The sequence below is a fragment of the Bombyx mandarina genome, chromosome A1 (assembly GCF_030267445.1).
Source record: "Bombyx mandarina strain Sakado chromosome A1, ASM3026744v2".
Taxonomy (NCBI): domain Eukaryota; kingdom Metazoa; phylum Arthropoda; class Insecta; order Lepidoptera; family Bombycidae; genus Bombyx; species Bombyx mandarina.
In genome coordinates, this window is record NC_143234.1 from 2,026,086 (window position 1) to 2,043,218 (window position 17,133).

The 17,133-nt window shown below is 39.3% G+C and overlaps 1 protein-coding gene across 11 annotated transcripts in view; it reads right to left on the minus strand.

The window, feature by feature from the left end:
• Positions 1–17,133, minus strand: part of Itpr (Inositol 1,4,5,-trisphosphate receptor) — a 113,560-nt gene that overhangs the window by 36,588 nt on the left and 59,839 nt on the right. For 3 of the 11 annotated variants that reach the window (XM_089739944.1, XM_089739939.1, XM_089739941.1), the window contains 18 exons: positions 16,760–16,957; positions 15,933–16,039; positions 14,761–14,787; positions 14,365–14,444; positions 13,358–13,486; positions 12,289–12,446; positions 10,538–10,585; positions 9,331–9,490; positions 8,625–8,766; positions 7,106–7,227; positions 6,549–6,680; positions 5,877–6,014; positions 4,974–5,177; positions 4,344–4,459; positions 3,195–3,330; positions 2,595–2,745; positions 2,166–2,309; positions 1,354–1,370 (listed from right to left, as the gene is read on the minus strand). In XM_089739944.1, coding sequence (XP_089596070.1) covers positions 1,354–1,370; positions 2,166–2,309; positions 2,595–2,745; positions 3,195–3,330; positions 4,344–4,459; positions 4,974–5,177; positions 5,877–6,014; positions 6,549–6,680; positions 7,106–7,227; positions 8,625–8,766; positions 9,331–9,490; positions 10,538–10,585; positions 12,289–12,446; positions 13,358–13,486; positions 14,365–14,444; positions 14,761–14,787; positions 15,933–16,039; positions 16,760–16,957 — 2,209 coding nt within the window. The remainder of the gene's footprint in view (positions 1–1,353; positions 1,371–2,165; positions 2,310–2,594; positions 2,746–3,194; positions 3,331–4,343; positions 4,460–4,973; positions 5,178–5,876; positions 6,015–6,548; positions 6,681–7,105; positions 7,228–8,624; positions 8,767–9,330; positions 9,491–10,537; positions 10,586–12,288; positions 12,447–13,357; positions 13,487–14,364; positions 14,445–14,760; positions 14,788–15,932; positions 16,040–16,759; positions 16,958–17,133) is intronic. The other 8 variants (XM_089739943.1, XM_089739940.1, XM_089739945.1 and 5 more) reach the window with 6 other exon arrangements.

The window sequence follows — 17,133 nt, forward strand, 5'->3', positions numbered from 1 at the left end:
CATAATGCAATTAAATTATTAAAATCAACATATGTATTTATTTATATATTTATTAGAACATCAACAAAAAATATAGGTTAATAATTATAATAATTTAATCTTGGGGTAAAATAGATATTCCTTCTATTAAGTCAAAACTAGAGCTGTTGCCAGGTCTTCGTTCAGTTGAAGCGAAGCTGGTATTTGTAATTTTTTTTCGTTATCATAATCTTGACCATTATCATCATCACTGTTTTCATCACCCGAGTCGCCATCATCGTGATAAGTCGACATAGGGCTCATCGGTGTAGTTTACGACTCAGTCGGTTCGATCTTCTTTTTTGTCTATAATTAATTATTTTTTTAAGATATTCGATTCGTAGTAATCGAATGTTACTTTTTTCAATTACCAGCTTCCGATTATTTTCTGTTTTTTTTTCCATCTGAAGCCTAGCTCTTTCATAATTCGTCGTAAACTTCATTCCGAGCCATTAAAATGTATATCTTCTTTAAAATTTTCGAAGCCTTTCTACGGTACGGAGTTTCGCTGCTTGTTATGTAGTTATTATGATTACATCTTTTTATAACAGATTGAACGAAACTATCCATTCCGGTAACTTTCTTCTTCCCTGATCTTTTCTTACCCGGAGTCCCAAGCACGATGAGCAAGCCAGAGCCTTTAGCTTCGTTAATAATGCACCTAACAGTACTCACTGATGTTTTTGTTGCTTCCGAAGTCTGTTTTACTTTTTCCATAATATCATTCTTCCCCTGTTTTATAATGAAGCAATATACGTCGTACACAATTTTTCTACCCTTTCTTTTGAATCCTACACCAGTTTGTCGCGGCATAGTGTATTTTTTATAAAAAATCAACAAACACTCAACAAATAGCAATGGCAACAAAGTCAACAAGCAATTATAACAAAATATAACTTAACGATTAATAACGATAGACTTTTCACTGTACGCAAGCGTACTTTTGGGAGCAAGCGGAATGCGGAATGCGGTGCGGGACGCAAGGTTCGACTGATCTACCAATAACGCGCTCGATACGATGTCCCCTGCCGTCGCGCCTCACCCTCACCACCAAAGTGATCTAAAATTCGGTTCTGCGCAGTCAAGGTCATTTGCTCACGATGTTTGCCGGTTACTATAGAACTGAGTAATACTAACTACCTTCGTGTAGTCTCTGCGGCGCTTATGTCTACAATTTTCTGAAATATTATATTACTAGTAGTTTAGATTTCCATTTATTGCTATTTGACAACAGATGGCATTACTCGCATCTGCATTAGAATATTAGTATGGCCAATATATGTGATAGCACTGAATTCAAATATTTTACGGAATTAATAGATTTTCAACACTCACGCAGTCGTATTCCAGGTCCAGCGGTAGCATAGGAGAATAGCATATAATTATGAAGTTTCGTGAATTGCAGAGGGTAAATACTTAACAACAAATATAGAGCGATCTGATTGTTTTAGTAATGTGATTTGGCAAGCGCAGATTCGATTTGGGGGACTTCATCATTCTTTTTTGATCAAGTTCTAAATACTAGTATTCTCTCAATAAACGAAATTGTCCTGAATTGTTTGTAATGAACTAACATCTTACAATTTTAAATTTAATTATTGACAGTTGAAAAAAACAAAGGTCCTTTTTTAGGACAGGACGTGGGTGTGTTTAATATAAAAATTGCAATAGTGATAGTGTTGCTATTAAATCCCAATACAAATTTGATTTCATAATTCAAAATCGAAATTATGAAGATTACAATATATGACAATATCGTGGGGAATATTGCTAGAAAATACGCAAATCTACAATTTTTTATTGCTTAGATGGGTGGACGAGCTCACGGCCTACCTAATTTAAGTGGTTACCGGAGCCCATAGACATCTATAACATAAATGCCGTTACCTACCTTGAGATATGAGTTCTAAGGTCCCAGTATAGTTACAACGGCTGCCTCATCCTTCAAGCCGAAACGCATTACTTCACGGCAGAAATAGGCGGGGTGCTGGTACCTACCCGTGCGGACTCACAAGAGGTTCTACCACCAGTAAAATTATAAAGACTTACTCATCAAGCCACAGTCGATTTATGTTCCAGTAACATCCTTGCTCAAAACGTATACAATTTAAATGTAGAGTGTATATAGACAATGGCAGTGACAGTTACCTGCACGGTTGTGCTTTGGTCGCTGAAGGGCGAGTTGAAGAACGTGCATATGGTGTGCATGAGCACGTCGGTGACGTAGTTGACCCAGGCGCGGTGCGTGCTGGTGGTGGACGGCTTGTGCGACGACGACGGCACGTCCGACCCTGGGGGAGGGGAGGGGGGTGAGCCGGAACCCACACACGCCACTAAATAGTAGTTGTACACCTCGGACATGAGGTCTAGTCGCATTACCTAGTCGCGCGTAGTTCTGCCAGTCATATGTTCCTGGTTCATGATCTGATAAAACTCAAGCTCATATTTCGGGATGCGGAACGGAATTTACCTATGTGGTCCGGTAGCCATAGTACAGGTTATAATATTGACTCGTACTAAAAATTAAAATAATAATTCTTTTGTCCTTGTGGTCCAGTAATAAAGCGGGTACTCACAGGCGGCGCCGCTCTGCAGGATGGCGTGCATGTCCTGCAGGAAGGAGCGCTCGAACAGGTCCCACATGTAGTTGCTGCTGTAGATCTCCTTCATCTCCACCTCCGTGTCGATGTAGCAGTGGTTCAGGAAGCCCACGTACGCTTCTTTCACCTAAACATAATTACATTCAGTTGTCATGTGTAGTTTTAATTTTGCTTGGAAATCTATGTCTAGACAATTTTATGAAGTTTTGAATGATGAAATAAATATCAGTAAAATGGTGGTCATTTAACGGGCCTTTTTTCAATAGACTTTTTGGAGGAACGCGAGAAGTTACGTCCAGCAGTTTTGTTTGATTTTCCCACATTTGTGCAGTTTCATAGATATTAATCAGTTATTAAACCACCGTTATTACACATTTAAACCTGAAGAAACACTAAATAGACAAAATAAAACAAATCACACAACTTCACTCCTCGCGTTCCCGCCAAAAAGTCCAAATAGTCTTTAACCCCTGGATATGTTGCAGATAATTGAAAAGATAAATAAATAAACCGTGCTGGACAAAAGATACACGGTCGTCTGCCCTCAAGCTAAGGTTCCCAGTCGGCAGCCGTCACCTCGGGGATGCAGTGCGGGTTGGTGATGGCGGACACGATGTCGTCCAGCGGCAGCAGCGAGTGGCACTTGATCTCCGTGTACACGTTCTTCCCCATGGTGCAGCACGTCAGCAGCTTCACGAGCTGGATGTGGTATCTGGTGGTGAATTCAACCATGTCACTATCAAGCCCACATTCAATACAGAACTGTTCGTGTCGTCAAAGATAAGCTAACAAAATGTATATTTAAAATTAACATTATTATTTCTCACCCCTACAAACATTCTCATCATTAACGCCCCCGCAACTCGTGTAGGGAGGCCAACACTCATATAAATATTAGCCTATCCATTAAGTACATGTATATTCTACATGGATACCAAGTTTCAAGTCAATCGGATGCATGGTTCAGTAGTTATAACGGAACATCCGTAAAAACTACTGTAAATTTATATATTAGTATATAAATAAAATCTTTATTATATAGATAGGGTATTATAGTGTAGTATGAGACGATAATTCAACAGTGTTAATGAATATATTTGAAAATGGCGTTAATTTCAGTTGGCTTTGTTTAATTGTTACGTGGTCTTCCCAAATCTTAGTTTTTTTAATTGCTTAGATGGATGCACGAGCTCACAGCCCACCTGATGTTAAGTGGTTACTGTAGCCCATAGACATCTACAACGTAAATGCGTCACCTACCTTGAGATAAAGTTCTAAGGTCTCAGTATATGAATGATATCGTCTTCTCGCATTAAACCATATAATCTCAAAACTTACTAATTTTGTAGGGTGAGAGTGTTTTAAAGGTTTAACGTAAATATGATGTTTTTAATATTAATCATATTCGCAACATTTTTTTATCAGTTACAATATCTGTCTATTAAAGTAAGATAAAAGTATGTATTAATTTTCTTACAAATGATAGCGAAAGCTAAAAAAAAAAACTAAAACTAAACTACGCTCTTTTGACAGTATTTATGAAAAAAATACTGGTGATACCAAATGTTTACCCATATTAACTCAATTTCGAATATTTTTGGAAATTGTACGCTTTTAATGCGAAAAGGCGATATGTAAATCCGATTTAGACTACAGCATCTCAAGATCCTCTGAAGTAGTAGTTAGTATGTGATCTAGTATTAGTAACACAGGGTGTCCACTCACGTAAGAGCTTCGGGCATTTCCCCTTTCTCTTTGTACTGTTTCATCATCTGTATGAAGTAATTGAACGAAACTTTGTCATTGTAGAAGACCAAGACATCCTCGCCGGCGTTCACCATCTGTGATGAAACAACGAAGAAATTCATATATAATCCGTATATCTAATATATTCATGTTATAAATGTGAAAGAGTGTTTGTTTGTCCTTTTTTCACGTGGAAACGACGCAGTGGACTGACGTGATTCTTTAAAATGACAGTTTTAGGTCAGGAAGGTGGCACAGGGCACTTTGGATCCCGAAAAAACGTCTCATTCCCACGGGACACTATACCGACAATTTTCTGTAACCACACGAGCATAGCCGTGAGTAACAAATAGTGCTACCTAAAGCAAGTACATATTTAATTGTGCGTATTTGTTTGTATTACATAAAAAAAGCAAATCATATACACTATATATCCAAAATGATAATAAATAATAGCAGATATTTTCACATTAACAGAAAAAACTTAATTCAATTTATATAATAAAACTATTATCTAAGAATTTCAAAAATTATATTTCTAGTTCTATGCAGAACGAGGTCCCTTTAAGGAGTCGATCAAATTAATTAAGTAAGAGTTGTGTTGCACACCTCTTGCATGACCAAGTCCTGGCTCTTCCGTATGTACTGCTTGTCGGCGTGGACGATGGTCTGCAGGAAGCGCAGGTAGTCGGGCTTCCTGCCGCGGGACTCCACGCAGTGCACGAAGTGCGCCACCACCTTCTCGTTGCCCTCGTGCCCGCACAGCGACGCGTTGTCCTTGAAGATCGCGCAGACCGTCTGCGCCTCTCGGATCTGGGTCCACCACACATTGACAATGACAATGACGCAGCGGTGCCATATCCCACGATAACAGCTATGAACCGCACGGTTCCCTGCCTTTTTAGCTAACATAACAAGGATACTTTTTCAATACGCTGTCATTAGCTCCAGACGTATGTATGTTAATATGTAACGGAATCTTTGAACATGATTTTGACCACCTTCAAAACGTCGGATTAGCTCGAAATTTGGCATACTTATTAAGGACCGATGACAATTTAATATAAAAAAATTATATTGAAAAAAATTAAATTCAACTAAAAAATGAAAAATAAATAATAATTTAAAAAAACTAAAAAGAATACGCTTTTATAGAAAATCCAACTAAAAATAGAAAATAAAAAATTAATAAATTTGAATTAAAAATAGTATAAGAAAAAATGATTTTATTGTAAAAAAAAGCGTAATACTATTATCAATATTGTCGTCCATAATTATTATAAAATATTTTTTTTGTGAATCTTGTCCACATTCCTGAGATACACAAAAAAAAAAACGTAATTTTTAGTTTTTTTATACTATTATTTATTTTTTATAAATATTATTTATAATAATAATTTATAATAATATTATTTATTTTTTATAAATAAATAACGGAAAAAATACAGCAACACCAATATTTACTGTACTATTATTGTTGATAGATCTGTGCCGCGACGGTGACATACTTACTCCCGCGTTGAGGAACAAGTCGAGATGTTTGTGGAGGATCGTCTGGTTCTGCTGGTTTCCGTGGCAGAAGTGCTGGAGGAACTCGTGAGCTAGCGACAGCAGCTCATCCATTGCTGCGTCGTCCTCGTCGTGCGGCACCTGGGTTCGGAAAGACTTGTTGTTGAGTTTAATTGGTGGCGATTTTGTAGGCTTTCACCTCAAACCTCGATTTGCGACAACAGATAACCTCATTACCCTTTGATAAAAGTTCCATTATTGAAAGAGGTTTTTTGTGTGCTTAGTCCGAATTTTTTAACGTTCTCGATAGCGTAAAAGTTAACTCAAATTTGTATGGAGTTGGAACTCCCCACAAATTGTTTTTTTTTTAATGGCTTAGATGGTGGACGATGTTACAGCCCACCTGATGTTACGTGGTTACCGGAGCCTATAGACATCTACAACATAAATGCGCCACCCATCTCGAGATATAAGTTTTAAGGCCTCAGTATAGTTACAACGGCTGTCCCACCTTTCAAACGGAAACGCATTACTGCTTCACGGCAGAAACAGGAAGGGTGGTGGTACCTACCCGTGCGGACTCACAAGAGCTCCTACCGCCAGTTAACTTTTACGCTATGGAGAACGTTAAAAAGCTCGCACTAAGCGCAGTGGTGTGTACCGCGCGCGACCGACCTGCAGCAAGTCCAGCACGATGTTGTGCACGCCGATGTTGCGCAGCAGGCGCTGCTCGTGGCGGCGCGGGCGGCCGCAGTCGCCGGCGCCGCTGTTGCCGTGCGTGCAGTACTTGATCATGCGCTGTAGGATCTGCATAAACGCAAGGTTTTTTTTACATTTTTGTTACAAAACTGTGTCAAATTTCGCGTTAACGCGTTAACATAAAACAAAGCTGTGTAATTGTCTGACCTTACCGCGTGGCGAATTAATCAAATTCTAAGAATACTAAGTAGGGTATCCTTCAAGTCTCAGTACCTGTTTCCATAGTTGTCCAATAGGGAGGGTGCACCCACACCAGTAAAGATTTCGGGTGAACAATTACTTTAATTTAACGCACTGGCTGCCGTGTAGGTCACCGGTGCCCTACGCGGCGTACTGAAGTAATGTTAATTTTTGTTAGAAATACTGAATTTGAATCCTTTATTAGTAAATAAAGTTGAGTTTTACAAAATAACGCAGAAGTGAGATTAAAATTAATAATTTCGTTTCCGACTCGATATCTGAAAGCGACTCGCCTCTTTAATCTTCTTATATTCGTTGTGGTCGTGTTTGGCTGTTCTCGAAGTGTCCAGAACGTTGTCGAGCGACGCGTTACGCTCGAGCACCGCCCCGCCCGGCCCCACCGCGCCCGACGGACCTGCGCGCACGCAACCTTGTTGTCACACGCTCAACGCATCTGTAGCATAGCAGTCGTCAACCAACCTATAGTTGAATTATTTTGTCCGTGCAGTTTGGGTCATAAAACATAGCCCAGCTATGGCGGTGAGCATGTTGCGCGGGCGCAACGCCATTATCGATAAAGACAAATGAGTCATCAAAGGCAGGTTCACGGTGGTGGGGGATATTCGGAGGGTGGTGAGACATTGTCATGTTATGAGTAATTTGTACTTACCTGCAATTACATTATGTCGAAGAGAAATATGTTTTTATGCATTCGTTCTCTGAATTTCTTTAGTGACACAATGGCTACTCCTTTGTTTTGTATCAAAATGGCAGAATTTGTTCAAAATAATATTTGCACGTGTTGTTATCAACAATGTGTTAAAAAATTTCACTAAAATAAGAATAGATCCCGAAAAGTTACAAAGTGTTAATTTCTGCCGTTCTCGTTAACTTGCTGCGGCGATATGTGGTGTAAGTGTTCGATTAGTGATTTTGTGATTTTTTTCTTTCATTTTTATCACTAACCCACAAAATTACAAAACTAAATACACTATCGATAACGCTTATCGACAACAATAATGCGCATCACTATGCCCGTCCATAAGGCTCGTGAGTGGAAGAGAGAGCGAAATATTCGCTTCACCGCTCCGATTTTTTATGACCCAAACTGCACGGACAAAATAATTCTACTATAGCCAGCCAGCCAGCCAGCGATGTAACTGAAAGTGCCACTTAGGCTATTACGTTATTGAACGTCAACAACAAAATTTAATAAATGAGTAAAATAACATTTCGTACATATTAGCTTCTGGAATGTCGGGGCGAATAAGGATTTATGGTAGGCAGCGGCTTGGCTCTGCCCCTGGCATTGCTGACGTCCATGAGCGACGGTGACCACTTACCGTCAGGTGGGCCTTATGCTCGTCTGCCTACAAAGGCAATAAAAAAAAGGATATCAATATTTGTATGCCCGCGTGAAGTAGTTAAAAGTATATTTATGCAAAAATCAATTGGCATTTGTGCGATGGCGGATTGCTTGAGAACGCCTCTAACAATTGGGCTGATTTTGGTCAGAAATCATGGTTTGTATGAAATATTTATTATGGAAATTACACCACAATCTAAATTTTACTAAATGCTATTCACGACCGGTTTCATTATTTTACAAATAAACTGAATAGTTTTTATAATTTTAGAATAAACGTATTGATACAATCGTCTCATTTATTTTCATTGTTTTAATGTTTTCTGGTTTGAAGCTTCGAACATTTCCTAAAATACAATTTTCACAGACGTATGCACGCACGCCCGCACGCACGCACGCACTTCCGCACCAGCACATACAGAAGGTAACATAAGCGCGGCACACACCGGCAAGTTCATCGAGTAAGACAGCTCGTCCCTTATTAAAGACCCAGAGCTCGGACTTCTCAACGCTCTGCCGCAGTAAGTCCAAGTCAGCTTTGATCTGTTTGTACGATTCCACATCAGCGTCCGATACCAGGAGCTGGACCTGAAACACGCAGCAGCCTTATTACATCGTCTCAAACTTTTTCGTCTGTGTGTTGCATGTCGCGTGACGGTCGGCCACGGAGTGGGGATAAAGTGAAAGGCGCTCGTCAGAGCAACCAAGGCCAATATGGCGGCGCCTATAGTTCGCAGCAGCTGACCGTGTAGTGTATAGACTATTACTCATTTGAGCCAGTGCTCCGCGCTATTTTGTTTGTTTTTGTCAGTGTTTAATGTAAATGTTGTTTGTCAGAGTTAAATGTCTATAATGTGAAAAAAGTTTCACTTTTACCGTGATTTCATAAAACCACACAACCCTTTTTTTAATTCACAGATTAACTTTACAGATTACTTATTGTTCTATTCTGGAACAATATGTGATAAACAAGATAGGAACAGATATTTCCTAGGTAGACCTACAAGTCACGCTAATGTACTTCGATTAGATCAAGAGTTAATCGCTGGTATAACTTATTTAACTCTTTAAATACAAAGTTTAAAGCAACTATTCTAGCACAAAACGAGTACAATGCTTAGATTTAAGCTACATTGTCAAGGTGTAACAAACCTGTTTGAAGGCAGCTAAAACCTCCTGCCTTTGGCTGAAGTGTCGGAACAGGAGCGCTAGGGCTCCGGAGACGAGCGCCGCCGAGGCTCCCTGCGAGCACAGCTGCAGGAGGACGCGTAAGACCATGCGTCCCCCGCATTCGTCTAGGTCTAAGCCGTCCCTGGAGTTTCAGTTACACATTTTAATTTCAATCCCTTTACGCAGAAGAACAATGGAGGGTTAAGCTGTTAATATACACTGAAAAGATAAGAAATCGTTGATTGGGGTCAACTCGGAATTAGTTTGATATAGATTACTCTTTAAAAACCAGGATTAAGGGATATAAATCATCACATTCACATCACTGTCTTTTCAATGTTATTTTCAAAGGGGGGTTTATTTTGGTATTAGGGTAAGGATTGGTTAGTTTTAAATCGGATTCAGTATTCACCCGAAACGGCAAAAAAGCGGAGCAGTATAGGATTGCTTTATCCAGTTCAAATAGATAGGTTAGTGCTGAAAATATTTGAAACAGAAATCGGTTAATTTAAGTATAAATATTATTTTCCCATCTGTGACTGCTTTATGGACATAATTTTTTGAAAGCTACCTACTTTCTCAAAAACAGAACTTTCTAGCTTTTAGATTTTTTCCTGTGTTTAAAATAAAATAGATTTGCCTTTTTGTTAAGTGATCTTTAATATAGTAACCATATTAAAGTTTGGTGTTATATCTCATTTGATCAGCAGCCAAGTAATATCAACGCCTTTTTTTAAACATATCATTTGTTTTCCACCTTTAAATAATGGAACAAAAGATAAAATTTAAGACGTGAAATTAAACTTTTTTTTAAGTTATCACTGATATCACCATAGTTAAGTAGTAGTTAGTTAGTAGTAAGTTATCACCATAAGGTCGAATTTAAATAATTGAGCGAACACTATAGGCTATTTAAAACCATGCAGCATTTCGTACTGAAGTTAAAATAGAGTCTATTTTTATCTGAATTGTCCAAATTTTTGGATTTTTTTCCATTATTTTGCCATGTATTCACCATTCACCATTTAATATATTTTCAAACCAACGTCACACAGCCATCGCCTGTTAGGCGGTCAGTGTTGACTCCTTGAGACGTGTGGAGGCGGTGCAAAGCTAGGTACATGCGAGTCAGTATGCGTTATACGAAGCGATAGATGTTATCGTGCAATACTTTTATTATCTTACTAACAAATCTACATTTTTTGGAAGGCAGCTCTCTGGCACAGTTTGTACAGCTCTGAAATGTTTTTATGAAATTAATTTACAAAAGTCTGTTAAAGTTCCCCTCAATTACAGCAGTGCTGTGATTTTGTTCATTATTTAAGTTTGTTTTTGTTTTGCAGATTGCATTTTTAGTCAAGTCGATAAATAGTGACTTCAATATATTTGAAAACGTCATGACGGCACAAATGGGCGTAACGGATATCCGCGCGTTCGCAATACACTACATCATCGTACCTTTAAATTTCCCTTTTTTTATTGCTTAGATGGGAGGACGAGCTCACAGCCCACCTGATGTTAAGTAGTTACTGGAGCCCATATACACCTACAACGTAAATGCGCCACCCACCTTGAGATATAAGTTCTAAGGTCTCAGTATAGTTACAACGGCCGCCCTACCCTTCAAACCGAAACGCATTACTGCTTCACGGCAGAAATAGGCGGGGTGGTGGTACCTACCCGCGCGGATTCACAAGAGGTCCTACCACCAGTAAAAACCTTCCCTACACCATGATGAATAAAATCACATAACTGCAGTTAAAATTATTTTCCCAAACACCGACATAGTCATGCTTTAGTACCCATCTACAAGACTATATAGGAAAGTGTGTAGAAAATAGAATGTCTATTACTAACAAAGAAACTTTATTGTCGTCCTGCTTACACTTAGAGACAGTGTATGCGTGTAAACAGGATTCATAGCAAGCTTCAGATAAGAAAAGTGAAGATACAAAGAATCGGTTACTAAAATTAAGTAAGACTTTGTTAATTTTTCATGTACGCCGACGAGTTAATGGTCCATCTGTTATTAAGCGGTTACTGGAATCCTTGAAACATGAGGTTGAATTCCATATTGATTTGTTTAAGTGCTGTTGCATTCTTCCGGAGTCTTCCAACTAACCGGAACCGCCAATTTCTTCTTGGCAGAAACAGGTAGGGCTGTAGTACATGATAGGTCATGACGCATTTTTTGTGAATTTTGTCCATTTCATTTCTTATTTACTATATCTACTTAAGAGTACAAGACATATAGAAGGTGATAGATAATAAGCGCTTTGTCACACAAAAATAAACGTTGAAACATTTAGGCTATGACTACATTACGACACGTACTTCCATCAGACAGGATCGATAAAATGAAAAAAAAGAAGCTTCATATAAAAAACGACTTGGTTCACTACGTGTTTAGCGCCAAACTTGTGTGTAGCTTTCGTAATCTACGTCAGAAAGTATTCTCGACCTTATTCCCAAGAATTAAAGGCTTCGCCAAACAGAACGCGTACTTAGCGCGCGCCGAGATGTGTTGTACTATCATAGTAATGTACTGTCAAACAGAGCGTCACCGCTATAAGTACAGAGCGCTCTGTCGCGGCGTTAGGACGCTTTGACGTCAAGTGTTGTAATTTTTTACAAATTTTATTTTAGCGTCCGATTGAATACTGGATAATGCCAGAAAAAATGATAGAATTTGTTAGTAAATACCCATGTTTATACAATGCCACATCTGAATCACTCGACATCTTAATACTTTTAAATTTTCACACTGCCATCGAAAAACACTATGATTTAGCGTTACGTTGCGTCAAACAGCGTTGGGCTCATCTAAACAATTTGTGTGAAGTGTAAAGAGCGCGACGTTAAAACGCAGCGCTAAGTACGCGTTCTGTTTGACGAAGCCTTAAAGGCAGCATGAATTGGCTGCGTCCATGGATAACTGACCGGCAGCTGAAGATGCCCTCGGCCTGCAGCCCTATGGCCTCCACGTCGGCCCGGCCCAGCGAGTCGGCCGCGCGCTGATCCCCGGCCTGCTCGAACTCCTTCTTGAAGATGGACAGCAGACAGCTGATGCGGTAGTCAAGTCTTACGTCGAGGATGAACTGGGGGTTTCAATAACCATGTAATTAAAGCATTCAGGTAAAGCCATAAAGTATTGTTACGCACTGGGGTTCGGGATAAATAAATATTCTACCAAAGTATAACTTAAAATTGTATTTATGACTTAGAACACTTTAAAATTCTTAATCCATTTATTCTGCTTCGCTTCAGGTGACCCGTTCGCTGTTTCGCTTCGAGTAGTTCCGATTATTAATTGATTGCGTGCCATTTTTACAACGCTTTTATAGTCGATACGACATCCCTAGAATTGTCGAGAATATTCTCCACAAGTCGAGTATTTTCGATGTGTGTTTCCGCTATCTGACAATAGATGGCGTTGTACTTGTCAAGCGTTCTAGACGTTACTAGATCTTTTTAGTTAGTATTTAAGTTATCTAAGTATGAACAGAAACGGTTCCTTCCTCTGGCACTTTGCTGTGGATCTACTGGAGATAGAACCGAAGGAGGGTTGACGTGAAGCAGGTGGTCGGTCGTTTAACTATTGTCAGATAACTATGCAGTATGTCTTATTGCTTAGATAGTCCACTCGGATGAGCTCGCGGCCCACCTGGTATTGCGTAGTCATCGGAGGCCCTAAACACCTACAACGTCAATGCGTCACACATCTTGAGCCAAGAGTTCTGAGGTAGCCCTTTTAACAGTGCATGATAATAGGACACGCTGCGTCGACCTCATGTAATGTGGAATATGGGCAAGAGGAAGAAAAGGGGAATCTATTGAGGAATTGTAACTCATTCTCAAGAAAAACTGTGGTATTATCTGTAATTATTTAACACTATTCCTTGGTCACGCGGACGAAGCCCCCGTTTAAAGCTAGTTAAAATATAAATAGTATAATGTAATTTGTTTAGTGGTGTGACACACCCTGTATACGGGTTGAGTTCTCGTTCACCTGCAATATCTCAATGATCTTGAGCTTCGTGTCCATGACTAGGGGATGTTCCCTGGCCAGCATCAGGGCGGAGGCACTTCTCTGTAGCCCGGTGCCCGTTCCCGGGGTGGTCGCGGTACTTCCCACTTGCTGAACAAACAGTAGAACTGATTTTTTTTTTTTCACTGTCATTGTCACAAATGTACTGCGTACAGTACACTATACTCTAAAGTTCGAAGAGCAGCTAATTTTTTTTTTAATTCTACGTCCTAAAGCTAGTGTTTTTCCCTCTTATTTTGGGTAGCATATAGGCGACTCTCCACACCTACCGTATGCCATATCATCAGACAGGACCGGATTTAAACTTAATGCCGCTCCTGGGCACCGGAAAAAAATCCGCCCCAATACCGGAATTTTACCTAAACTTATAGTTTATATATTTTATTTTTCAAAATCAAAATAACTAATTTATTGCAGGAACTTTATCATAATCATCATATTCCAAAAACATAAATAAATATTTGTTTTTTTCCTAATAATTATAAATTTTGACTAAGGGTTATAATACATAGTTATAATACATAAAAAAATAAACTAATTAAATTTCTTTAATTACAGAAAATAAAAAAAATATTATTACATATTTTAAATCTCCAAGGAAATAAATTGATCAAATCATTTTGATTATTAATTTTTACTAAAAGTGCCAAAATTATAACTCACAAATAATGGATGAACTAAATTTCTTGAATTATCAATAAAAATATTTTTTTTAATTATTAGAATTAATTAATTATATTGAGCAATCTCGATAAACCTAAAAAAAAATTTCCTTTCAAAATTTTGCCGCCTTGGGCACTGCCCCTAGTGTAAATCCACCACTGTCATCAGGTAAGACACCAGGAAAGACCAGCTTAGGAAATAACTAAAGACTCGGAAATTAAACTAAGATTATTAGTAGTTATTATAAAATCTCTCCGATTTAATGACATTTGAATTGAAGTAAGGTCGATTATGAATGGTCTTACGTTTCTAGCGACAGATCCGAGTGTTATCGAAGTCATAACGGCTCCCATGTCACCTATGCTCCTGAGTACACCGCCCTCGGCTGGAACAAATATTGTACAATGCAACATGCACCTTAAATTATTTATCATAAAGTTCAATTTTCTCCAAAAGAAAGCAATTTATATGGAAGTATTTAACAGTCGTATAAATATCAAAGCTGGCATGATAACAGTCTAGTAGTAAGAGTTTGAAATAGTAACCGTTCTAGCATGGTGACCCGAAATTAATTTCTTAGGTAGACCAGAATTCAGCTCACTAATGCTCATAGATAAGCCTCTATTTATGGAAATTCTTACAACTCATCTTGCCAGATATCGACAAGACGCACTTTCAAGTCGTTTGACAGATATACTTACGCTGTGGCGACTCCTTCTCTTGTGTTGCTTGTAAACAAAAAAATCCTTAATGTAATAATAGATTTCATTTAAAAACAAATTACTACCTACCCCCAAATCTCGTTTAAAATCTTTCGTAGATTCTCAACCTGACACTCCAGTTTTCAGCCCAGTCTGTACTAGGGAGGGAGTTTCGTAGCTGTGTAGAAGAGTTCATAGCTCAACTTGTATTAATCGGTCACTGGGCATCATAACATGACTACAGTCATCCACCTCGGGACGTAAGATATATCTAAGCAGTAGAAATAGGTAGCAATAGGAATGGTGTCACGCTAAACTAGCTGAGCCAAATCGTTTTTTTTTTATTTATTGGAGTTTACTCCTTTAGAATCGATTTACATATATAGGCCCGGGGTATGAAAATTATGGGGACCAAAATCGTACTAGCATGTCACACGAAATGCGCGCCGGGCTGCTGCGCCGGCAGTCCGCCACAAAGCCTCGTACTGATCGCGCGTTTCTCTCATTATTGTATTTTCATATATTTGTTAGTCGTTTGTTTTGTGTCTCGTTAATTTGTTAATAATCTGTAGTGTATCGTGTTGTCGTAATATAGAACTATTTCTCGTATTGTTTCGTTTAATTTTTTATATCCAGTAAACTCCAGTCGTGCGTCGGAGCGGACACACACACTTTTTATTTTTTATTTCTTAGATGGGTGGACGAGCTCACAGCCCACCTGGTGTTAAGTGGTTACTGGAGCCCATAGACATTTACAACGGAAACACGCCACACACCTTGAGATATAAGTTGTAAGGTCTCAGTATAGTTACAAAGGCTGCCCCACCCTTCAAACCGAAACGCATTACTGCTTCACGGCAGAAATAGGCAGGGCGGTGGTACCTACCCGTGCGGACTCGCATGAGGTACTACCGCCAGTAATTACGCAAATTATAATTTTGCGGGTTTGATTTTTATTATACGATGTTATTCCTTCACCGGGGAAGTCAATCGTGAACATTTGTCAAGTACGTATTTCATTAGAAAAATTGGTACCCGCCTGCGGGACTCGAACACCGGTGCATCGCTAGATACAAATGCACCAGACGCCTTATCCGTTAGGCTACGACGACAACTAGTATGCCACGGCGGCTCTAACTCAGTGGCGGATCATCGACTTGAATGTTACTCACATTCGACCTCCCCGGACAGAGCGTTGGTCTCGTTGAGGAGATCCATGGCGGTGACGCAGTCCAGGATGCTGAGCAGGGTCTTCGTCAAACGGAGTAGGTCGCTGAAGCTTTGAACGGAAACATTCAAGTACCAGGATTAGACACCAGCGGCGCGCTTACGTCACTACACTATAGATAATCATCAGCAGTGAGCACTGGTGAACACATCCCTCCCGCGATGTATCCTGGATCTGTCACAATGTGCTTCTTCATAAAAGGAAAAGCATAGATCATTTTCGGAACAAAAAATACGTGTACTGTTATTTTTTATTGCTTTGATGGATGGACGAACTCACAGCCCACCTGGTGTTAAGTGGTTACTGGAGCTCATAGACATCTACGACGTAAATGCGCCACCCACCTTGAGATATAAGTTCTAAAATCTCAAGTATAGTTAAATATTTAATATTTAATAAGAGAATTTCACACCAGTGTCCCAAGGCGGACGGTGGTGTTGTTGCTACGGACCACCGACTCTTTTAAGCACCGGATCAGAGCTTTAACAAAAAAAATTTTTGTCTAGTTAACTAAAGAATTTTGTTCAGACTAATGAGTGTTAGTGACGCTCTCGGAGACAAAAATATCGCTAACAATCTCTGACACGATAATAATAAAATAAATACCTAATAAACAAAAACCATGTTCTTCTTGAAGTCAACTACATATAACATTACAATACACATATAAACAGACAAGGGTTCAACAACCTCGTCCGTTACGTGACGATTACAGCTTTATATTAAGAGAGAAAGAGAGAGATATATGTTTAATTCTGTTTCATTATGTACCTGTAAAATCCGAAGTAAATGAGTTCCCGGGCGAGTTTGACCACTTCGAAGGTCAACTTGTTCTGGTCGTGGTCGCTGAAGTACCAGGTTCTGCTGACCACGTTGCAGAGGTACTTCTCGACGAAACGTATCGTTCGAGCGAATTGTTCCTTTACCTTCTCTCTGTTCGCGTCTGGGCCCCCCTTCACGCATTGGTAACTGAAATTTAAATTTTTATAGTACATTGAGCACCAAGGGAGAAAAGTAGGACATTTCCCCCCGCGTGTAAAATTGCGTAGCAAACACGCGGGCGGAAATGTCCAACTTTTCTCCCGCGGTGAACATACTATTTTTTCTCCTTCCAGGCCGAAAGTTCGTCGAGTACCGGGCCGGGG